General features: G+C 35.0%; 2 protein-coding genes and 1 pseudogene across 4 annotated transcripts; 2 read left to right on the top strand and 1 right to left on the bottom strand.

Moving 5' to 3' along the window:
* Positions 1-861: 861 nt before the first annotated feature.
* LOC126056715 (DNA-directed RNA polymerase III subunit RPC8) lies at positions 862-2401 on the top strand. Its single transcript, XM_064036904.1, is given in 5 exon segments — positions 862-1039; positions 1207-1390; positions 1625-1765; positions 2182-2235; positions 2238-2401. Coding segments are annotated over 5 exon segments (642 nt in total). The 5' UTR covers positions 862-928; the 3' UTR covers positions 2390-2401.
* Positions 2402-4107: 1706 nt separating this feature from the next.
* Positions 4108-13122, bottom strand: LOC135117563 (lysosomal cholesterol signaling protein-like; annotated as a pseudogene).
* Positions 13123-14223: 1101 nt separating this feature from the next.
* Positions 14224-22555, top strand: LOC110370082 (uncharacterized). 3 transcript variants are annotated; one of them, XM_049850835.2, is made up of 8 exons: positions 14224-14373; positions 14465-14559; positions 16709-18140; positions 18214-18442; positions 18535-18693; positions 18784-19115; positions 19214-19367; positions 19445-22555. In XM_049850835.2, the coding sequence occupies exons 2-8, from the start codon at positions 14525-14527 to the stop codon at positions 19573-19575; spliced, it is 2472 nt and encodes an 823-aa protein (XP_049706792.1). In that variant the 5' UTR covers positions 14224-14373; positions 14465-14524; the 3' UTR covers positions 19576-22555. The 3 variants fall into 3 exon arrangements, with proteins under 3 accessions (XP_049706792.1, XP_021181482.1, XP_049706791.1); XM_021325807.3 differs by having other exon boundaries at positions 16703-18140; positions 18784-19113; positions 19221-19367; XM_049850834.2 differs by having other exon boundaries at positions 16703-18140.
* Positions 22556-25187: the final 2632 nt, after the last annotated feature.

Genomic DNA, 25187 nt, shown 5'->3' with positions numbered 1-25187 from the left:
CGTTCGTAAGCTTATTTTGAACTGCGCAGACTATTGGTCAAAATGGCAAATCAGAGCGATTTTGACGCCTGCGTCAGATGGATGTCTATGAAACGACAATTATAAAATAGAAAATACATATCAAGGTATAAACTTACACATATAAACTATTGAGAGTCAAGTTAGTAAAATTACACGCTGTTCATGCTATTACAACGCTTGTATATCATACATTTCATTTATAATTCAATTTTACAATATGTAATGTTCCGCCCGCCATCTTAAATTATGGATTAAGAAAATCGTGCAGAAACAGATGTGCCATAAAACTGGCAGTAGGTAAAATATCAATGAAAACAGACTTCACTTTGTCATGGTATGTTCTTACTTTCAAGAAAATAATTAAATTCGCGAAAATTTGTGATAGCCCTCTTAAGAAAAACACTGTAATTAATATTAAAACTCTAAAAATAAGTTCCTGGAAATATTACATGACTTTGCATTCAATTAGATATAAATAAACGATATATTACATGATTTTGAATTCACTTAGATATAAACTTTTAGTAATGAAAATGTAGGCAAAATACGAGCGACACTTCAGCAATTCAATGAGGATGACTACATGTCACAATACGTCAACGAGATGTCAACAGACGACATATGTAAATTATTTGTATGGATGTTCTTGTCATCGCTAGAATATATGTCAATGTAGTTGCTAAAAATCATTTGGCTATCGATATCGCTATAGAGGAATTTCAATAGCCTCCTCAGTCAATTTTGCTCAATTTAATTGATCGTCTAGGGATCACCTTATACTGCCAGAGACAAAGACTCAGGCCAAACTGTCAAGACTGTCAATTTACCAACATACCAACATCGACAAAATCATACCGCCAATGTTATTGTTTTTGAATTGCAATGCGGATAATATCCTCAAAACAAAATGTTTGTGCTAGCTGAAATGAAAGACGTAATCAGAATTACTCCAGAGCACTTCCATCAAAGTTTAACGGAATCTATTACAACATTACTTAATAGGAAACTAGCAAATAAAGTAAGTATGATTCTAACCTCATTTACCTATTTTTACAGCCAAAAAGCGTATAAATACTTTGCTGGTGTAGATATAATGATCATTAAATATTTGGGATAAATCATTATTATGAAGTGAGGTTGCTATATTATGCTTCATAATCGTATCATGTTTTGGTTGATTTACAGGTAGTATTAAATGTTGGATTATGCATAGCTTTATTTGACATCAAAGACATTGGACATTCATATATATTTCCTGGAGATGGTTCATCTCACACTGAAGTAAAATTTAGATATATTGTATTCCGACCTATTGTTGAAGAAATACTTATAGGAAAGATAAAAAATTGTAGCCGGGAAGGTGTACATGGTATGTACATTTAATTTCTAGTTACTGTTTTCTGTAATCTATGTATAGAAAAATTAGTGCCACTTTTCGTTGTAATTTATAACTCAAGAATGTCTTATTTATCCAAACCAAATGTTAAGTAAAATGGTGGACTTTACATGTAGCGAAAAACACGTACCGCAGGCCACTAGTATTCTGCTATAAATAACTACATTTCTGCTTACAAAACGAATGAAATAACCCTTTTTATTTCAGTGACTCTAGGATTTTTTGATGACATCTTAATACCAGTGAATGCCTTACAACATCCGTCTAGATTTGATGAAACTGATCAGGCTTGGGTGTGGGAATATCCAAAAGAAGATGGAGAGAAACATGATTTGTTTATGGACTCTGGTAACTTGCTTCATCTTATTTATTCCATTTACAATTTATTTAAAATAGCCGTTTTCCGAGGTTTCAGGAAGTGCAAAAATAAACTGTAAATAATAAAATTTAGCCTATGTTACTTGTCATAATGAAGCTTCTAAATGGTGAAAGAATTTTAAAACTGTCCAGTAGTTTTGAGCCTATTCATTACAACCAAAACAAACAATCAAACACAAGTTTTCATCTTTTAATAAATTAAAAAGAAAGAACACAAGTTTAAGTTTTAAATAGAAAACTTTAAGTGCCACCAAAGCCATTGAGAAAACTATTTTATGTAATAGCAACCCTGTTATAACCCCCAGTAATGGGTTAGACAAGAAAACACTGTCTATCATGACTCAACTCTCAAAATGGGTTGACCTAATAAAACCTTTCAATTGCAGGAGAGTCAATAAGATTTCGCATTACAAGTGAAGCTTTTGAAGAAAGTTTACCCACTGGCCCCCAGGCACAGAGTGCACAATACAGACAGTAGCACCTTACAGAATAGTAGGAGGGATCAATGAGCCTGGCCTAGGCCTGTTGACTTGGTGGGAGGCACCAGAGCAAGATGATGGTGATGACAATGAAGAGCAGGAGAATGATGAATAAAAAAAACAATTTAAGTTTTTGTTTAATTCTCAGAGATCATCTCTGTCTCATCAAAAGATCTTAGATCTGCCTCCTTTATTCAAATTGGGTACTTTTTAAACTCCTCCAGATGAATGAGAGGATGTTGGGGTAGTATGGTGTAAAAAAAACTATAATTTCAGTATATGCAACAAATATATTTTTAACATTTTTTTATGCTCAATCAGAAAATACAAACAATATAAGATAGATTTGATTATTCTTAAATAGGTTTTATATGACCATTATGTTGATTATGATATTCTCTTATTATTACTACAACAAGGGCAAACAATAACAGCCTAACATCACAAAAATTTATGCGCGTAAATTATTTAGCTTCTAAAATGTCGTATCTGAAGGTAGCATTCAGTTGCATATCGAGACATGATTTCTTATCATTTGTTGCCCAAACCCCATGATTATGTGGCCAAAAGACAGTGAACCATTTCAAGAAAGGTATCAAGCATTTCAAAGGGTTACAACTGATATACCAAGTAGGCCTAAAAGAAGGCGGAGAATCATGCTAGTTGGGTTGTACAAATGAAAGTAAATATATACTTATTAAATTACAGTCCCTAAAACCGAATGCCACCTACAGATTTATACGTGAATCGTAAAGATTCATAAAATGATTAAATCTATTTGTTCATGTTATTCTCACTAACACAGACGGTAAAGTTCCTTATTTAAAATATTTAACTAGGCAACTAACGTAAGCTGTTTGATAAATAAGAGTTTATACGACGTAAGTCAATTACATTCAGTTGTTTAAGTACCACAAAGTGAAACACTATTTAACTGCCACTGGCCCCACTGGGTTAACTCTGAACATATTTTCGATGCATTATAATTAGTATATAATTTGGCCGCATGTTTTAAGAGTTGCAAAAAATATGTATATAAAACATCTGAATTGAGAACCCCTCTTTTGGAAAGTTGGTTGAAAATATAAAACTGAGTACGAACAGTGGCTAGCTCAAAAGTAAAATAATGGGTGGTTTGAATAAATACTTTCCACTTATACATACTGCAAAAACTAATACAAGTATTTCTATAGACATCACTTATAACTAAATGGTTTTGTGTCTTTGAGATCATAATGTAGAAATCATGTGAACTAAAACTAAATTACTTAACTGTCTATAAATTACCACAAGCCCCATAAGATCACTAAACATTCTCTATGTTGTCTTACAACTTCATTTAAAAAAACAATAACTTAATTTTTGGTCAACTTTAGCATAGAAACGTTTGTACCAATAAAATGATTCGTAAAAAAGCACCAAATTTTGCAACATATAAATTAGACTTAAACATTATTTCCGACATTTTCCTTAATCAGTACAATCGCCGAACAGAAAGTAATCTACCTATATTTTACTAAGATCTATAATTTTAATGTATGAAGTACAGTAGCATTTACTCTTTAAGTATGTATACAGTAAAAATATATAATATTACAACACTAGATTCCAGCCTGAGAAATATATCAGTTTCAGCATAGCCAAGGTCGCGTTTTTGAAACATCGAGTTATAAGCAAATGGAGTGATATACTCAGAATAATTATGTTAAAGGAACTTGGAAATACATCGTACCTATGCTCTTTATATAATTACATTAAAAGTATTAAAATTCATGACCGTTTTGTGCAGTTGACAGTTGCTCTCAGTCAGTACAACAACACTATATTTTTCACTTGAAAACTGACAGCTGTCAATTGCACAAAAAACCGGTAACCTCCTTATAACACTCCATTTGCTCTCTACTATGTGATGTATCAGTTTTACTTGAACGTGTAGAGTAGCGGTGAGTTAGTGAAATGATGTGCGTTGTTCACGTGCGATATGAGTCGTCCGTCGAGCAAGTGTCGTCCGTACTGCACTGCCTCGTGGTCGTCTTTGGCGAGGCCGCAGCTGATCAGCCAACGGACGAGGCAGGAACCACGGAATACGCCTCTGTATGTGCGCATACGCCACCTGGATAAATTCAGTTACAAGTTAAAAAGTCGCAGATAAAATTTCCAGTAATCCATTTGTTTGGATGAGAATATTAAATACTAATCAATATATTTTATTGAGGAAAAAACAGACTAAACAGGCACATAAAATAGGAGTTGATTATGTATAGAACCGGTTCTTCAAACCATACAGACTGAATTGTGTTACTCGGAAGTTCGTTCCACCATTTCTTCTTCCCACCAAAAACGTGGGAGTGGAGAAAAGCGTTTTGGGGGATTTATTTTATAAACTTGACCTTCAAAAGTGCTGATTGTCAGTCTACTTTGAATCAATGACTTTTGATTCACAGACAGCACAGACTGATATGAACGAGATTAGTTACCTGGTATCTTTTGCAATAGCCTCCCTGCAGCGTTCGAGGTGATGCGTAATAAACTGGTCGCAGACGTGTTTAGTCTCAAAGCTCAAGTCTTCTACGGACGGCAGTACCACTGTGTCACCACCATACCTGTTTTTAATGTAAAATATTAATATTTGTTGAATTATAATTGAATAGTTTAAGATAAAACTATTCAATATCTGTAATAATCTGCAATCCATCATTAGTTTTAGATCCGATTTTAAAATATTCTGTTAATTTCTACCAGTTTCAAACAAAATGTCAAATATATTCTTCAGATAACTTGTTATCTGGCGATTGAAAATCGGCCTTTAGTATAAGTAAACTTATACAAATTTAGTTTTGTATGTTCTATGTGTTTATATAGACCTAGATAGCAGAATAGATAAATAAATCAAATAATTACCATTTATTCTTGACGAACCGGATAGCGGGTATGAATATTTCCTCCGGGTCGAGTCCAAACAGTATGAACATGACTAACGCCTGGCCATAGCTCGCCACTATGTCTAGGAACTCTATTTCGACGAACACGCCGCTTTCGTCCTTCAACATCATGCGCCACGTCGTGTATGTTATACCCTGGAAGTGTCATAATGAGTTAGTTTGGTTTATTATTCATTTTTCTCATCGTTTTGTATAGACAGAATAAAGTGTAGTAGTATATGTGTATTGTAAGTAAATATAAAGTAAGAAAATGATTTTCATTTTTTTAATAGACAGAGTAATTAAAGAGGAAGGTTATATGTATCTGTATAATGCTTGCCATAAATAGTGGACTTTTATCCCAGCCATGTTAGAGCGGGTCCAGGCAACGGATAATGGTCAGAATACCGATTTTACAAGCGAACAGACCGCTTATCTGACAACAATTTTAATGCTTTTCATAAAGATACATATTTACTTACTATGAACATGCTGAGGCTGTATACCAGTGAGAACGGTATGCAAGCAGCTGACCGCCGCGGCTGCGCGTCTGCTCGGCGGCAGCAACCCAGGGCGGCGGCGGCCGTCAGCTCGTTGAGGTATTGGCACTCGCCGCCAGGGGACAGCGGTGCTTCTGACGGGGACAAGCGCAGTCCTGTTGAATACATGCATTCAACATTGAATATGAATAAACATATATGTTCAGAACCACTGTTTAAGAAGTCGATCCTACTAATATTATAAAATTAAATGTGAAAGAATGTATGGATGTATGTTTGCTATCGGCTGACGGATTTGGCTGGGTATGTAGGTAGATAGGTGACACCCTAGTGATACATGGGCTGCTTTATGAACACACCACGCGGGTGAAGCCGCGGGCTGAAATAAAATAAATTGCACACAGCTTTAGGGTTCCGAGTTCCGAAATTAAATAGCAAACACGAATTGGGGTCAAATTGTCACAAAATTATTTACTAAGAACATCACGCACTCCTGATGTGAAAATAAATAAGCTTCATACTTTAGTTAGTTACAATTTAGTTGATATTGAGATAACAGAACTTACTTGGCGTCACCAATGTCTTCAATATCATGGACGAAGACAATCCATTCTCGCAGTTGGGATCATCAGAACAACATTGTTTGTTTGGTGACGGCGTTGTTGTAATAGTTCCGTAGCACCCTGGCAAATCATAAATATTGAAATTATGTATTAAACTATTATGTTTATATTTGCTGGCTTTTCTTGGATTATATATTGAAGTATTATTACAGTATTCTAAGCTGGTTTTGCTTGAATCACATGATAATAATAAAGAAAACAAAAAGTTGGTATTTATTTAATTGAGTCAAACTTCCGACTAGCCAACTGACCACTTTTTCCGACCATAGCCAAATACAAATAAACAAGACTGTTACTTTTATTATTCTTCTATACTAAATTATAAGCTGAAGAATCAGGAACTACTGGCGATTTAAATTCAATGTTAGATAGCATTTATCGAAACATAGATTTTTCCGTGGAAGTAGTTTATTATTATTTTGTACATAAAATAATAATCTTACCATTTCCATTGGCAGATATAGATTGCGTTTGTGAAACGGGTTCGGCGTTGTCGATCAAACTCGTGGACTCTTCGCGAGGACTTGAAGTTGTCGCCAAGTCGGCGGACAGCGACGCGAAGTGAGCGCTGCGCCGTCTAAATCTTATGTACAGGGTCAGACATCCCATGGTCACTGTAACAATAAACAATTTAATATTTACTGGTAATATGCACAAGACAAGTGATGATATCCAAGCCTTATTTTCTAATATTCAGAGTTTTTTAATGATTATAAAGTTGGAGATTGGCGATTAATATGATGAACGGATGAAGAAATATTTATATTTAAACTTAATCTTTGTTATAAAAGTATGTGGACTTTTAGAACATGCTGGTTTCTCTGTCCAGTTTGGACGGAGAACTTGGATAGGAAAAGTAATTAGGCTCAAGAGGTATATTTTTCTGAAATCTGAGAAAGTGCTTAGCCGAAACAAGACATGGACTTTACCACAACACACAAAAAGAGTTCCATAAACCTAGAATACCTACATACCAGTAATACAAAAGACAAGTAGACACAGTCTTATAGCATCGGTAGCCTTGCAGTCGAGATCGCCGGTGCCTTTAGTGGCAAGCAACACCACCACCATGACGATAGGAGCGCCCCACGCCACGAACCCTAACACCGGCCATAGGGTTACCACGAAACAGGGCCACGACTCTGGGAAAACAAAATAAAAATAAATAAAAATCGAAAGATTTGTGTAAATGCATTATAAAATAAGCTGATTATTTTGCTGATAAGTAAAGCAACGGAATAAATATAACTGACGCTCTCGCAACTTTTGTAAAAAATATTGTAATTTTGGGCCAGTCCAAATATGATGATTATTTTATCAACGTTACGGCTAAAACTCGTGTTAGATACAACTAAGTTTAGCTTGGCCTTAGCCGTAAACGTATAAATAATAATAATGAAATCGAGAAGAAATTGAGTCATATCAAGTAATAATACTTATTACATAAATATATTGTCGATAGAAATCTAAGGCTCTAGGCGTGGTTTCTATCCTGTCACTCGTCGAACTATGTCAGGGTTGTATCCTATGGACCATAACAAGTATCCAGATACTTGTAAGTAATATACACTCACAAGGTATATTTTACAATACCAGTTTACCTACTCAATATAATAAGTTTTGCAGAAAGTTACTTTAAAAGTATCCTGATGATTTTCGTTGCAGATCCTACAAGTGGTTCTCTAATATTAAAATGAAACCCTTTACCTGTAACATCAGCAGCCAACGGAGAGCATAGCGGTCCACAGCAAACAAGAGTACATGCTGAATATTCTGAGGGATTGTTGTACGGACGCGTGCCAAGATGGCGTGTACCCTGGTAAAGGCCCGCCCCATACCACGCTTATAGCCAGCAACAACTGAAAACATGAAAATATCAGTTTTTAATTCTCATGCAATTGCTATTTGTGGGAACCTACATTTTAAATCTTTGGTTTCGGGAAGTTAGTGAGAGTTTTATCTGTTTTGAGTGGTTTTAAATTGTTTTATTCTCTGAATAGTGTTCAGATATTACGATGTTGGTTTATGTTAAATAGGTATATACTTCTAAACTGCATCCGATTATTATTATACCAGAAGTTAACTTCGAACAAGTTGTAATTAAATAAGTCTGTCCATGAATGCAGAAAAACTTGTATATAAATATTATTCTTACCTGAGACACAATTAAGCAGAGCGTCAATCTATGCGGCATGCGTTTATACTTCTTAGTGACGATGAATACAAAAAGTATCCAGATCGAGGCGACCAGAGACACGATAGAGAGGTCGAAGCCAAACCTCTTTAGTTGATCAGCATAGTCTTTGTTTATAGCTATCATTTGCGCAGACATAAACATCATTGGGGCTGACAGGAATGTGCAAATTACCATGGATGATGCCATCTGAAATAAAAGTAGTTCCTACTGTTTTCAACGACACTTATATTATATCTGAGCCTATGTTTAGATCTAGCTTTGACTGGCTGTGTTTACATGGTCTTCTAATTGGGATTCAGGTCATGAACTAATGTATGGTGTGCCTATACCGAAATAAATCCTATAAGATTTTTTATATGAAATAGTTAACTCTTCTTTGCTCATCTTTAACCAAAAGCTCTCATGTTAAAAAATATGGTAAGTAAATACATGTAGGTAAGATAATATTTTGAAAATAATTTATCGTTACATATTCTTAAAGGCAAGTAGCCGGTTGTTAATTATTATTTAATTTTATAAATAACAATGTCATTTAAATGACCAATGACTCAAATATTTCAACAAAGATTATTTTAGTAATTAGTGTCTAATCCTTTTAGTCGTTCACACGTAGCAACGATAAAATAAATTTAATCAGCGTCTAACAGAATCTAATAGATTAATCGTCATAGATTTTACCGCTAACTCTCTGATTGATTAGACAAGGCAGTCGGCACGCGACCGACCTACATAGCATTCCATACAAGGTTAAAAAGTAAAGTAAGAAAAAGGTTCTTACCAAATCGATTTCCAATTGATATAAGTTGGAAAAGACGAAGACTGCAGGCGCTGTAGGTATTGTTCCATATAAGAAGGCATAAGTGGAAAGGGATAGGGTTTCCGAGTCATTTCCAGCCTGGAGAGCGCTCACACTTTCCTCATTACTACTGGCAGGACAATTCTGTAATAAATTGTAATTTCGATGCATTAATACATAGAGTCTTCTTCTTCCCAGCAAAACACATAGGAAGTGGTGAAGGGTGGGCGTTTTGGGACTGCCTTTGTAAATTCCTGACGTTCAAAGAGTGCTGTCTTGGAGCCAAGTTTGAATAAATAATTTTGAATTTATTTATTTTCTCATATAATTGTTTGGATTGCGATTATTTTTATTCATCTCATTCATCAGAAACAATTTTGCAAAATAAAATTTACATTTAATATACTACAAAAAACTAGTTCTTCAACTAACAATAATACAAGTGGGTATGCAAAATGTTTGTCTTGTATTAGTTTCATAGATAAATAACAATAATATGAAAGACAGCATTCATTATAATGTAAGGCTCATCAATAATATTTCAATGCAAGATTGTCAATATCTTCATCAATAAAATGATCCCCACTACACAATATTATCAATCCAACAATCTGACAGTCAGTAAAGAAAGTCGTTGCATTAGTTTTTCTAACTAAAAGGCAATCAAAAAGAAACGATGGATTAAGGACTGATGAGGAAAAGCTGAGTTAAATCACTTTAATCTAATAAATGAACTAAAATATTGCGCGCGCCCACGTCAATATGATTGACAATACCCTGCCTCCCCGATATTGACGTGAAAATCTGAATTTCTGGATAATCTACAATATTATTGAACAATATATAGCACACAATAATATTGACAATACATTTATTGACAATATTATTGAGTTAATAGTAATGGCTGTATTTTATTTGCATGTCTGATATCTATGTATGCAAATATCTCCATTAGATTATAAGAGCATAAATATGTTCTCGTTTTCATAAGAATTGAAATGAAGTAGTCATATTATGTCCATGTAGGTATTATGTGACTGCACACAAACATCTTCAACTAGCCTCGAACGGCTTTATAGGATTATCCATTATAGAAGATACTAAAAAATACCCAAGTATAGCCTTCACATTCCTTTGGTATTTATATAGATTTTCAGGAATACTCTTTCCCAGAGCACAGTAACTTTTGGTATTCAGATAATAAGTAGCCTAACATCACTGTCTAAATTTCACCTCAGTCGACTCAGCCGTTTTACCCACAAAGCAAAACAAACATACTCACTTTTACATTCATAATTTTACAACAATGTAGTAAGGATTAATTGTCTTCATCACATTACTCAATATAGGTCAGAGTTCGTGTTGATTGATGAAACCACAATAAAGTGAATCATAACTGAATCAGTCAATGCTTATAAACTTAAATAGGTATGTAGCACTGAACTCTTATCAGTACTTACTATATACTTACTTTACTGGTTTTTATAAACTAGCGAAAAATTGACTACCATCATTATAATAATTTCATGTCTATTCTACTCAGATACATTATGCTATTAATATTGAATTGACATTATAAAATAAATGTTTTTTTATAAGATAAATATCATTAGCTAATAAACATCAAAACCCAACCGGACATGATACTTACAGGCCAAAGACCTGAGATAGTACTGAGGTACCCTTGACATTTACAAAATTCATGTGAAAATACTTTTAATTGAATTATTATCAACAAATTATCTTACTAATGTGCTGTCTGCCATACTTTATGGACAGATGCTTATCTATGCTAATATTGTAAGACCTTGCTGCTTAAGAGTTTGTCTTGATAAATATGCTAATCTCAGGAACTACTGGCCCTATTTGAAAAATATTTCAGTGTTAGATAGCCAATTTGTTAAATCCAGGGTACTTTAAAGTAGTAGTTTCTATGGGAAGCAGGTGAAACTGAAGCTAGTTAAAGCTATGGATGAAATGAATAACTTACAGTTTAACCATTATCAATACACATGGCAGCAACAGGGCTGGTCCTCGTAGCCTGTGTATCTGTCCTACCATGCGCAAGCCCAGCAAGAACAACGCTGTTGCAGCAAAAGATTGTCCAAATACCTGCAACAATGAGAAACTGAGAAAGGTTCTTATACTTTTGGTGGAAATATATCCCAAGTCTCAGACTTACCTCCAAAAGTCCTTCTACATAAATAGAAAGTTGGTGTTTGAATGCAGCATTACCAAAAATACCCAAAACTGTCATCACTACCACAGGGTTGAAGGCAATGCCTTTTGCTATATTCTTCAACAATTTCATACTACAACGACACAACTTTGATTCACCTTCAATTGTAATTACTGGGGTTTGGTCATTCTGTTTATTGATCTCCATTAGAACAAAAGCAATAGGATTCAGTATAGCAAGTGAGATCGGTGCCATCAAGTACAAATACAGAGCATATTCAGGATGAGTTTTCTGGTACAATGCATGAACTGAAAAATACAAATACAGTTAAGCACTACTCTATTGAGATAAAACTTATACACAAAATAATGTTGATATATGGCAGACTGCCTCAGATCAAACTCATTTAGATAGCAGAAAAATAATACTTACTAATTGGATATCCCAAAGCAAAGTCATTACTTTGTGTACAGAAAATTGCAAATATTCCTGCTCTTCCCAAATTCAGTGGTTTGGAGACCAGCATTGTGACTAACATAACACCAAAGAATACCAAGCCTTTAGCCAGAAGTATCGCACCAAGGAACGTCCAATTGACTGTGCTGAAGTCTAACTGAGCGAGCGATAGGAATATAAGGGATGGTAAGGCAAAGTACCCACAAATGTGGCAATGCCTTTAGATTCAGTTGCCGAGACCACATTGAGGCGGCCTGCTATGTACCTAAAATACAATGTATTATTAAACATATGTATCATGAGGAAATATAACTTGAAGGATCAGACATTTTCCTAAAAAATTCTTGATAATTAAATTCAAATTAAGCTTTAGTCATACACATGAGGTTTCCAAATAATAAAATATTGAGCAAGAGTTAAAGTTACACAATATTATTACTACTAGGAGTGTGAGTTTTACCAGAAAATGCTCCCTAATTTAGCTTTTTTCCTGTGTTTACCCTATTTCTGTGCTTTCGATTCAAGGAATGCATATAAGTAAAGCATTTAAATAAAATTACATTTGGTAATAAATAAGTTAAAAAAACAATATAAATGTATCAATCATTATTAAATTTAAAGATAAGACCTTTTCCTTAATAAATTTTATTATGAAGGTATATTTTCAAATGAATTGGTGAATACCAGAATGTAGAAAATTCCTGTTTCTCAGTTATGTTGTCGCTTTTATGTAAGTCGGTTATCACTCACCCGCATAAAATGATAGTGAAGCACTGGAATAACGCTGGATATAAATTATCAGTTGCAGCTTCAAACTCGACGAGCACGACTTGGTCCATGATGGAATGGAATGCCCAAGTATTTTTCCCAAAAGCGTAGCAGGTCACCGGCTAAGATCTTGTTATCACTTCTTATTCATTATATTTAAACGAATAATCGTGAGCTATGATTCTTCTCACACTTATTTATTCAGCATGGTCAAATTATAAGAACAACTATCTAGAATTTTGCAGACCGGTATTTAGTATGCATGTATATTTTTGTGCACTAATCTAGTTATTATTAGTTTTCCAATTGATTTAAAATAAATAAATATTATTTTATTGTAATTTTAATTTGATTGATGATTTGTTTGATTTGAAACGTCAATTTTTTAGAGAGGTGCCTGTCCTGTGCTGTGCGGTGGTTCTTGCCAGAGATTATTAATCTCTATGCCGTTACCAGAATAAGCGCCCTCCTGACTCGCAGGCAAAGTTGGTCGATCGAAGTAATCCGAAGTGCCCTTCACTCTGCTTGATTAAGCCCATGCGCGTGCGAACAGCCTCTTAAAAATGATGCTGATAAGCATTTTTAATTCAGAATAAAAATCTGAACTCTCTAAAGGTCGAAGGTTCTCTTCATTTAGTTAGTCAAATAGAATAAGGTAAGTGTGAGTTGGTTGACCCCATCATCTGCCTAGCTTTTACCCTACCGTTCCGGCTTTCAGTCTCATTTAATGCAATTGAGTACCAGCGTTTTACACTACAACGGCCTATCCGTAGTACCTACTAATCAATCCAGTACTTGGTTAACCCGATACTGATTACTGGTTGTCATTGACTTACCCCGCACCCATGGAGTATTAATGGAATGTTAATAATGTGTACGATATTTTTATGACACCAATTTAACGTGCCGTGTAATTTCATGATACGGTCCACGGATGTACGGCCCAACTTTATCATCGCATCGGTTGATTGATGTGTAACTAGACCGCGAGACTTTCTTTGTAAGTTGACTGTAAGAGGTCGATTTTGTCAGTATATTTAAGAGAGAGTGAGATATGATTATTCCGAACTCATAAGGCGAGTGTGAGGCCATACAAGTGACCGAACCATAGCCGGACTCTTACTTAATTCCTTCAAAGCGTTATATCGAAGTGAAATTATTTTAAGATGTTTTTCCAAATGATCTCGCTCGTTGTGTTTAGTACCATAATACTACCTATGCTAGTTTCACGTAAATCTGAAACAGAGAGTTTCATCTATGTCTTATTGGAAAACCAATAGGCGATATTATATCAAATCAAAGGCTTAAGCCCCTCAGACTGCAGATTAAAATGTCGACCCATAGCTGGAAGACTTTACTATACCGAGACCCCAAATAAAATTATTTATTTCTTTTCAAAACCTTTAAATGTGCGTCGGTGTCGTTAAGGCTGTAAAATATTAAGTAAAATTAAAACGAAAAGCAAGTCGTTCATGATGCTTTGCTAGCGACCTTTGAAAGATTGCTGGTTAAAAAAATGCATTTATCACTTATGGCAACCATTGGCGAAATTCCGTTTCCGGTTGGCGGCCATTATTGAGTTGTTCGTTCGCCGGGTCTGAGAAAGGTCGCTAGTGAATGAAAAATTTTTAAGGATCCCAAATTCTCTCTAACCGAGAGGTCAGTATATTAAAACGTGAAAGTTATTATTTTAGATCACAAATTTACAAAATTTTCTTACATTAATGTGATTGTCATCATCTTGTTCCAGATACTCACTCAAGCGATCACCACCTCATCAGATCACAGAAAAGAACCCTAACGCGTCAGGATGCAGTACAACGGATTCCACAACCAGCATCCGATGTAAGTATTTTTAAGCAAAATTTCATTCCTCCCATTTTGCCTGAATTTTCTAAGTATCGATCTCGTACTTGACTGGCGGCCATTTTGTGAAGTGCATTCTGCTCAGCTCAGCTGATAATGAACGCCAACCCACATAGAAAATCAATAGTTTGGTTTTCTGGAAATATCTAGTGATGTCCATTTTTCTTGCTTACTTAGTAAATCCTACCGCTTTGTTACTTTTCCTATTTTGATTAGCGATAATCTACGTATGGAATAATAGCTATGAACATTTCTAATTGAATAACGCCTAGTTCCTCCAGCCATCGTTGTTGCTTACGAGGCATTGTCTGAACATTTTAGAAAACTGTAATACCTAATCGTTATCAATCACGATTCTAAACAGTTTTTACAGTTTAGATTTAAAAGAATTTTCAATTTGTTAGTCAATAGAGGACTTCGCCATGTGTTATACCCTGATGTTATAAAAACATTTCAAGGTCAATTCCTTCTAAGCTCCATGTAACTTGAATACCTATTTTCATCATAATTTGATCTTCTATTATTTTAAGTAACTACCTTATTTTAACTTGACAGTAAATTGTAATTAACCACTTAAATTAGAAATCTGCAATTAGCTTTGCATTATTTAGCTTTTCACGTATAGGAAGCAATAATCACCACCATTATTGTTGAACAATAATAAAATACTTTCACCTTGTAGTTGGTTAGGGTGGGGAGAATTAGGATTGCAACAAGGTTGTTATTGTCAAATTACCATTTGCTTCATCTATGTTAAAAACAAACAAACATTATTATGCAATAAACTTCAGTGCCTACTTTGAAAATAAGTTCATCATCAATATTTAGAAAATGTAGTTCTGTTATACAACATAACTTGACATTGATATACACACTTATAAACGTAGCATAGGGTGGGGCATTCTATTGATTTTATAAAAGCAAACTTAACTACTGCACATATTGGAAGAGTTTATATTTTGTGAAGAAATTAGTCTTCTTGTAACTATTAATGAAAAATCACAATAGGGATATTGATATACATGTGACATCACCATTTCTTTAAAAAATTGCAACACTGACTTCAAAGACTTACTCTTGAACTTTTAACATCATAACTCATATGCCAGTAATTATAAGACTACATATCAATTGTCTCCCACCTGTCTGCACTCTGGCAAACAACAGGTTAATGTGTTACAAGCTTTCACCATGGGTTTCACTTGTGTCTGGAGGAATATATTTCCTGTACCCTGATGGAGGTATAAGTATTCTATGTCTACCTGGACTCATGTAAATATGAATGTATGCCTCGACTTATGTAAATGTAGATAATTATATGCCTGGTTCTTAGCTACCCTCCACCATAATTCATCCAAATTGGTTTAGACGTTCTTGCTAATAAATTAAGAGTAATTGTCATGATATTATTTTTGTTTTAACTCATGTCAGTCAAGTAAATTTCAAGGGGTTCAGTAGTTTTGGTGCCTTTAGGGTGCAATCAATAAAATTATATCAGCATAATTATTTTATTGTATTAGTACTTCAACTTCAGTACTCATAAAGAACTAATATAGAAAATTTTCATCATTTATGGACATATACCTACAAGTTCTTTAGCGGGGTCTGGACCCACTCATTCATACGCACTGTGCAGATTGTAGATAGAAGGCTGGAACACAGCTGTAGTGCAAGTAGTACAAAGTCATTATAAAATTTTAACTTTGTTACTTTTACATCCAGCTATACATTAGCTATACATCCATGTAATAATTGTTCTAACAAATTGATCCTTTGTATTTGTTATGGAAATATCATAAAGTAATAAATCTAATAAAATAAATTAATTTTGTGATTAATTATTTATAGAAATACTAGTTGACATCAAGACTTTACTAGTCATGGGCAACATAGGAAGCTGTTTTGTTTTCCATGAGAAAACTGCTCAATACAAACTATTTTATTGAAATCAATTTTTGATAGATATTGATGCTAATATACATAGTCACAAGAAGATTGCTATGAAGTGTTTCCTTGAATGCTTCTTACATCTTAGTAGTAGCTAACCAATTACATTACAGTATCTTCACTTCAAGCCCAGATTTTGATGTTTATTATAACATATGTATTTAATCACTTTCAGTTTCAGACCTCGACCAGACCGGAATGAACAATTCGGTAAAATTCCATTTTTCAATGGAATGGACTTTGGGGGCCCTAAAAATTTTGGGCCAAGAAACATGGGAAACAAACCCAATTTTCGGCCCAGAAACGATTTTAATGGAATGAGGAATGAATTCAATCACAAAAATGAAAATGGTGGAAACCAGGGCGATTTTGGTGGGCCTAAAGATTTCAACAAGATGAAAAATAATTATAATAACCAGCCCCTAAAGAAAAATGATTATGAGGCAGATAAGGCAGTAGGTGGAAATATGCAGTTTTATAACAATGGCAAAAATGATTTTGGTGGACCGAAACAAGGTTTCCCAAAAAACAATTATGGTCCCAAGAATTTCAATAATCAAAATGGACAGCAAAACTTTGGGCCCAAAAAAGTTTTCAATCCCAACAATATGCAACAAAATGTTGATTTTAATGGGAAGCAGAGGGGAAAAAAGACCAAACACCCTGGTGATAGCTTGGTAAAGCCAATGTGGGATTTATCACAACTTGAGCCTATCCAGAAAGACTTTTACAAGCCACATGCTAATGTAGAGGGTCGCTCAGATGAAGAAGTGCAAAAATTCAGAGTTTCAAAGGAAATAACTGTCAGTGGCAACAATGTTCCCCGCCCTAATCAAGTCTTTGATGAAGGAAATTTCCCTGATCACATAATTAGTACGATCAAGGAACAAGGGTATGCTGAGCCAACAGGTATCCAGGCTCAGGGATGGCCAATTGCCCTGTCTGGTCGTGATATGGTAGGCATAGCATCCACTGGTTCGGGTAAAACTCTTGCATACATGTTACCCGCTGCTGTTCATATCAGCCATCAACAGCGTATTCAGCGAGGGGATGGCCCTATTGCGCTTATTCTGGCTCCTACCAGGGAATTGGCTCAGCAAATTCAATCTGTTGCTCAGAGTTATAGTGCTCGTGGCACTATTAGAAACACTTGTCTGTTTGGAGGCTCACCTAAGGGACCACAAGCAAGGGACTTGGAAAGAGGTGTAGAGATAGTGATTGCAACACCTGGACGATTGATCGATTTCTTGGAACGCGGCACAACTAACTTGCGTCGCTGCACTTACTTAGTTTTGGATGAAGCCGATAGAATGTTGGACATGGGTTTCGAACCACAAATCCGGAAGATCATTGAACAGATTCGCCCAGATCGTCAAGTTCTCATGTGGTCCGCTACATGGCCTAAAGAAATTCAAGCTCTTGCTGAAGACTTCCTTAATGATTATGTAAAAGTAAATATTGGTTCATTGAATCTGTCTGCCAACAATAATATTAAACAAATAATTGAAGTTTGCGAAGAGCACGAAAAAGAGATTAAATTGACTAACTTACTGAAAGAGATTTCCCAAGAGAGAGATAACAAGGTCATAGTTTTTGTGGAAACTAAGAAAAAGGTATTTTTTATAAAAATTGGTATCTATTTAATCCTATACCAGAGAATAGGCTGATTTAACAAAATATTTCCAGGTGGATGATATTGCTCGTGCTGTACGTCGCAGGGGCCACAATGCTCTTGCTATACACGGTGACAAGTCGCAAATTGAGCGCGATGCAGTGTTGACCGAATTCAGGAATGGAGTCAATAGCATCCTGATTGCCACGGACGTTGCAGCCCGCGGTCTCGATGTCGAAGACGTCAAATTTGTCATAAACTTTGATTACCCAAATTCGTCTGAGGATTACATTCATAGAATTGGTTAGTTTGAACAAAATATATAAACCTACATATTCAATTAATAACGAATAAATATTCATAATAACTACATTAAAATGTTACGTTTTGTATAGGTCGAACTGGGCGTTGTCAACAATCTGGAACAGCTTATACCTACTTCACAACTGGAGATGCTCGTCAGGCTCGCGGCTTACTTGCTGTCCTACGAGAAACTGGCCAGAATCCACCAACAAAATTAAACGATATGGCTCGCAGCAACAACAACAACTCTGGTAAGTTTTCCATTTCAATACAGTTTAGTCTATGAGACACGAAAAGTATAATTACAAAAGTACAATTAATATTTATTTTTTTATTGTCAGGTCGTAACCGTTGGCAACAACGCAAAGAAAATAACAGTGGTGCCAGCTCGCCGCGTCAACAAAATAACCAGTGGAATAACAAAATGGCCAACACAAATCCTGAAGAAAGCCAGAACACTTACCAAAACCGTGGCGGTAATCCTCAAGCTCCTCGATTCTCAAACCAAAACCAAGGAAATCAAGGATACCGGCAAAATAACTATCAAAAGCAGGTGCCCTTCCCTAGCCCCAATGTTTTTGAATCTATGGGCAATTACCAGGGTGGATACAATAATGGATATCAAAATGGATACAATGGACAAAACGGATATGGTCAACGCCCATACAATAGTTAGTATTTACAGCCTTCTTTAATGTTATTTTGGTAAAATAAACAATGTAAAACATTGCCATGAATTTTAATAAATTAATTTATTTTTCAACTATATGTGTAACAGATATGCGCAATGGTGGGCAGCAGTATCGCAACAATAATGCTGGCAACAAGAACAATGGCACTGGCTCATCTTATGGATCTCCTCCTCCACACTTTGCTACCCCACAGCATTACCCTCAGATGCATCCTCATCATCAGGAGATGCTAGGTTTGTATAGATTTCTGTACCATATACTTTGTGTTTGAGTATGTATGAGATTGAAATACTGATGTTTTACAAATTAGGCGGCAAATTTTACGGCGGCGGTGTTGGTGGCGGTGGACCCTGCGGTTACCAAGCTGCAGTGGGTGTAAGCGGGCCTTACGCACACCTGCCTCCTGGCTCCCTGCTTTACGCGGCTCCAGTGCAGCAGTAAGAAGTTTTTGATGACACACCGCCTCTAAGCCCTAAACTACAACCGGTTTAAAGTCGCATGCCAATTTGTAGGCATAAATAGCATTATCGAAATAATAGTAATACTTGATGTTCATCATAGATTTCCCTTTAAGCTCTCTCATTGTCCATGTTTTGGTACTTGAGCTATAAATATCAGTTAATCATTATAATCTAAGCGGGGTGTTGATTCTTTCGATGTCAATAATACTTTATTAATTTCATCTATTATTATTAGATCTGATTGAAGGCTTACAAAATTACTTTTACAAAGTGTGTGGACAATATTATCCTAACCATAGTGACTAATGTTAAAAATTGCATTGTCAACTAGATTACTTTAGAACGTAAAAACTTTGTCTATACATAAAACTTTTGTGAATTCTCTTTCAGATCCATTTGAATTAAAGTTATATTAATGTGTGTTAGGTTTATAAGATTATTCTCTGTTGGTTGGGTATGCTATAAAGGTTAAAGTATAAGGGATTCAAGAACTTACACAAAGTGTTGGTTAGAAAATACAATAAGAAAACAGTAATGTGCATATTTGAGCAGTTGTGATAAAACTCAAAATGTAGGACTGTAAGTTGTGTATCAATTTTCACACCGAATTTGTGAATAGCTAGGATGCCACCAACAGAGAATTAAGTTTTTCCAAAATATGATTGTGCAGTGGGACATATTATGAAAAAAAAATTGTCAGTTCCACTTTAGAATTTAATCTTTATATTTGTTAGAGTAGTAGTTGGTGTGGGTACCCAATTGTGTAATCCTGGGTGCCTTTCGTTTTCTTTAAAAGTGTCTGTATGATGTACGAAATGCACGAAACATATAGAAGATGATTGAAAATTTAGGGGAAAGGTTTTAATATGACAGAAAATTTATCTGAAATATTTTATATAAATTATTTTTACTATCAGCGATTGAATCCAGTGGATAATGGGACAATTTAGTATTAGAAAATTAAATACTTAAAAAACGCGTTAAAAAATGCTTTTGATATACTTCATAGTAACAATCTGTATTGCCAGATAAAATTGTGAATATTTTTCTTATGTAAAGTGATGTCAATGACATTTCAGTCACTGATTTCAATGTTATTTTTTTATTAAAGATTAGATCTTTATAATCTTGAATATTATGCCTAGGGATACTAATTAGTCAGCGTCAATTTGATCTAAGACAAAGTTGGGCTTTGAATAAAAACTCATTTTACCATTCACAAAATGTAGAAGTGTGTATATACCATGCATTTAACTTAGAGTGATTAGTATTTTGTGTGTGATAAATAATCAACCACAATATTTACTTTCATAGCAAAATAAGTGATTTGTTCTTATTTTTGATTATTTTTATGACATCATTTCAGATAAGTCGTCTAGTAACTTACTGGATTTCTTTGTACGTACACGGGTTCTAAAGGCTATATTAATAAGAAAGTCAATAGGTACAAATTATACTGAAAGTAACAAATGTATTATTTAGATGCCCGTTACTGTCCAAAGATTTGGAAAAATCTGTGATATTTCATTACTATATAACCTGTCGTTGCGTTGGTCAATTGTTAATGCATAAGAACACTTCCAAAGTCTGGAATGTGTTTCCTAGACAAAAATATATTTTTTGACTATTTGAACGAATTTCATGAGAATGTTTGTGACAACAAAGCTTGCAAGTCGTTCACAAATATATAATAATTATAATAGGTGTAAGATTTAATAATTTATTGTTATTCAATTTAGTTTTCCGTTTACCGTTAGGTGACGTAAATGAACCAGTTCAATGGGACGTAAAAGTTATTATCTATAGTAAGAACCCTGTTTTATTATACATCCCGGAGATACGATGTAATAGCAATGGGTCTAATAAACGGATTTAAGGGTGAACAACGTGTTTGTGAGTTTCGCATTCGTAACGAGTTTAATGCGGACTTGCTTTGTTATTTGTGTACATTATAAGAGAAGACTGCCATGAAAGGATGTGTATTTATGTGCGTAATTTCGTCTTAAAGATGATATCTTAATGCTAGCTGGCCAGGGAAGTCGTCGTTAGTTTTTTTTTTTACTATTTATTAACCGTGGCGGTAACGGCCTGCTAGATATGCGTGCGTAATTTAGATTGGCCATCGTGTGTCGTGTCCGGATTGGTCGCGGATCGCAGGTAGCTCCTGTATTATTATGTACAAAGTACTGCACCCACCTCTACTAACAACTGTGATAATAACACTAAGTAGCGTAGCAGGCGATTTATATACTAGTAACGTCCATGAGAAGGGATGACATCATATCTGACATATTGTATTGTGATAATATTTATATCAAGGCGTGCTCACCGCGTTTTGACAAAATGTTTCTCTAAACAAGACTGATTATTTCTTATTAATAAATATTTTATACATGTTCCACTTTGACTGAATGAATAAGATGTCTGTATTTATATTGGTAGTATTTTCTTCTCTCTTGCTGTGTGTTTTCTCAAAAAAATGAGTATTCACTATGTTGGATATGTGTCACAATGCCTTTCTATGCGGTCACCGAATTGAAAAAATTTAATGTTCATTTCGTTTTTTTATTAATTTCTAGTTTTCTTTATTGTGATGGAAAATGTTGTTGACAAATTATGTGGCAGCGGCAGTATAAGCACTACTAGAGTATATTATTTGTTGTTAATTTGCAAAATTTTATTGATCCAACATCATAGGCAATCGTACTTTTATGCTTTACTATTTAAGGATTTAGTTTCGAAAATTGAGAGTTGGTGAAAAATATACATAGATTTTTAAGTATGTGGCAATGCAGATCTTCATAAATATTGATTAATATTATCACGAGCGACAAAATATGGAGAGAGACTCCTTATACAAAACTGTCCCAAAGGGAAGTCTTCTGAATGTTTCTAAGAAGTGCATTTCTTCTATGTAATACAGTATTAAATTCAGAATAATAAATGTATGATTATTAGAACTTTTTTTATTTATATTACCAATCCCATTACATATAAGAGACTGAAGTTGCTGTGAATCAGGCTGTCATGGGCATGTGATGCGGAATATGAGTCGTGGCATCAAGGTGGATACCATACCAAAGAAACTGGATGGGCTGTGTACTCAGTCGATGTAGTTGAAATGAATGTGACGTGAGTTAAAAAGTATGGAAGGGCAAAACATGCAGCGCCACATCTAAATAGCGGGTAGGACCCGTGGCACCCCGGTACATAACCCTAGGGTGCTACGAGTACTGTAAAGATCCGTGCCGCCCTCAGGTTGTGTGTGCTCTTGAATAGATTATTGAAAAATTATATTAGGAACTTAGAATCCATATTTTGCGTCAAGGCTGTCTGTCCGTCTTCGTCAGACTGGAGAAAATAATCAGGCCGATTTTTATAGGACTAGATACCATCTAGATACCTATATTTTCTGAGACACGTGTGCGTTACACGATTGTTTTCAGTGTGTTCTATTTTAATTTTTCCCCTACAAAAATCTGTCATCGATTTTATAGGAAGTGGGCATAGACGATGACCCAGCCGCCTATTGCCTTCCATATTTTAAACGTAAGTATTGTCTGGAATAATTATTTTTCATTCGATGAATTCTCTCAGTTCGAAGAGCAGAACAGTTAAGATTTTTTGTGATCTCATGCCTGTAGCACACCCTCCGCGAAACCAAAGGGCGAAACCGCCATAGTTTGCTGTGAGTTATGAGTTGTTGGGCGGCGAAACAATAGCGAAATTCTGCTCTAACGTACAAAACTGACTATGACGTTGTCTCTTTCTAACATGATTTCGCTCATTTGCTTAGGCGCCGTCTACATCTCCGCCCGTTGTCCGCCCGTTGTCCGCCAGTTGTCCGCCAGGGCGGAGATGTAGACGGCGCCTAAGCAAATGAGCGAAATCGTGTTGAAAAGACAACGTCATAGTCAGTTTTAACGTTACATGGAATTTCATATTGTTTCTGCCGCCCAACAACTCACAACTAACAGCAAAACTATGGCGGTTTCTCTCTTGTTCGCAGCGGAGGTGTGCTATTAAAGTTCGGTTTGCTGTAAAAGGCGATTGAAAACATACATACCTAAACATAGCCGTACGCCATCATTGACAATATTTTAGGGTTTAGCAACGAATAGAAAAATAAAATTTTAAAATATTTTCATTTTATGACATCAATTTGTAGCGTAGCAAAGTACCTAGTTTAAATAAATCAATTTCTAAGATTATTGTTTTTAATGTAATATACCATAGTGCTACTTTACCGCCACCTATTGAATGAATTGTAATACCAGGAAATAAACACTTGTATTCACCGCACAGATTGACGACTTCCGTCTGGAAATAAAGCACGACCTCTGATTTGGTCGCATCAGTAGCCACCAGATGGCGCAATGTCTAACTTCGTAATAGTCTGTCATGCTGGATTTTGGGTTGAATGGCTGATAGTAATAATTTAAGTGATTGTTTTTTAGGAAAATTGCAATCAAACGTTCAAGTGTATTACTGTGAAGTTGCGTGAATAGTTGTCAATACAGACAGTCAGTGAAAACTTTGTACATTTGTTAATTTTGGTGTTTGTGTTGAAAACTGTAACAAATTTAATAATCGAGGTCATAATTTTGCAATGGCTGAAATTCTGACCGTAGGTATGTGTTATCATCTTAATTTTAGTATCTCCTGCAATGAATTTATAACATAGTATTTGCATCCACTCATTGAATGTTCCTTAAGGATATTTTTTAATTTCCTATTGCTACATAACCCAACTTTTATTCATACCTACATAACTAGACTAGACGACCTTGAATCTAATCTTGTCAAGTCAATGTCGTTTGTTTATCAATAATTCTGTCTGCAAATTGACAAGTTTGTGTCATTTTCAAATTAAATATTTTTTGATTTTGTTACCGTGTTACTAATTAATTACTAATCATTTCACGTTTAGTTACTTAACCAAGCTTAAGTATAAGTAACTAGGTAATATTTTTGTACAAAATAGGTTGTTATTTGAATTCCCGATATTTGTAATTTAATTTGAATCGCAATCGCATGTTATTGCTTCTGGAATACATATCAAGTTCCTTTGACAAATTGAAATTACAAAATAGAATTTAGTTGTTTAGATATTAATGCTTAGGTAGGTACATAGGTAGGTACCGAGTTTATTTAATTTAAATGACCTACATGGGCATTTAAAAAATTAAAACCTAAGTAACAGACGACTACCGTCCCCGGCCTATTTATAAGTACCTAGACAGATTGTTTTGCTGAAAATAATTAGGTAAAATGCAAGAACGACGCCTCGTCATTTTCCGTCCAAGTAAAGGTCAAAGGTTTTCTTTTTCAAATAGGTACCTACTCAGTACAGTTTTCTTGTGAAAAGTCTGGAGCAAGATGCATTCTTCCAAAGAGTTGATGTCATGGAGAAGAACCGACAAGACACTCCATGTAATGTAATGCTCCAAATAATACCTTGTTTTCTGTGCCCAAAATGTCAGTCATTTCTGTGGTTTGTGTAACCCCCGGACCGTAGCCTACTGCTGTTCATTTTGAGACTCTTGCAGCCAAGAGTTTGTAGCACATGGTCGTGTAGGTCTTTACGGCACC

Source organism: Helicoverpa armigera, chromosome 11, assembly GCF_030705265.1.
Source record: "Helicoverpa armigera isolate CAAS_96S chromosome 11, ASM3070526v1, whole genome shotgun sequence".
Taxonomy (NCBI): domain Eukaryota; kingdom Metazoa; phylum Arthropoda; class Insecta; order Lepidoptera; family Noctuidae; genus Helicoverpa; species Helicoverpa armigera.
This window is presented reverse-complemented; position numbering and strand designations above follow the sequence as displayed.

Coding starts and splice junctions, on each gene's coding strand:
- LOC110370082 (XM_049850834.2), top strand. CDS start 14,525: ATGCAGTACAACGGATTCCACAACCAGCATCCGAT. Junction 18,141..18,213: donor TTGTGGAAACTAAGAAAAAG/GTATTTTTTATA, acceptor AAATATTTCCAG/GTGGATGATATTGCTCGTGC. Junction 19,116..19,213: donor GTCAACGCCCATACAATAGT/TAGTATTTACAG, acceptor TCAACTATATGT/GTAACAGATATGCGCAATGG.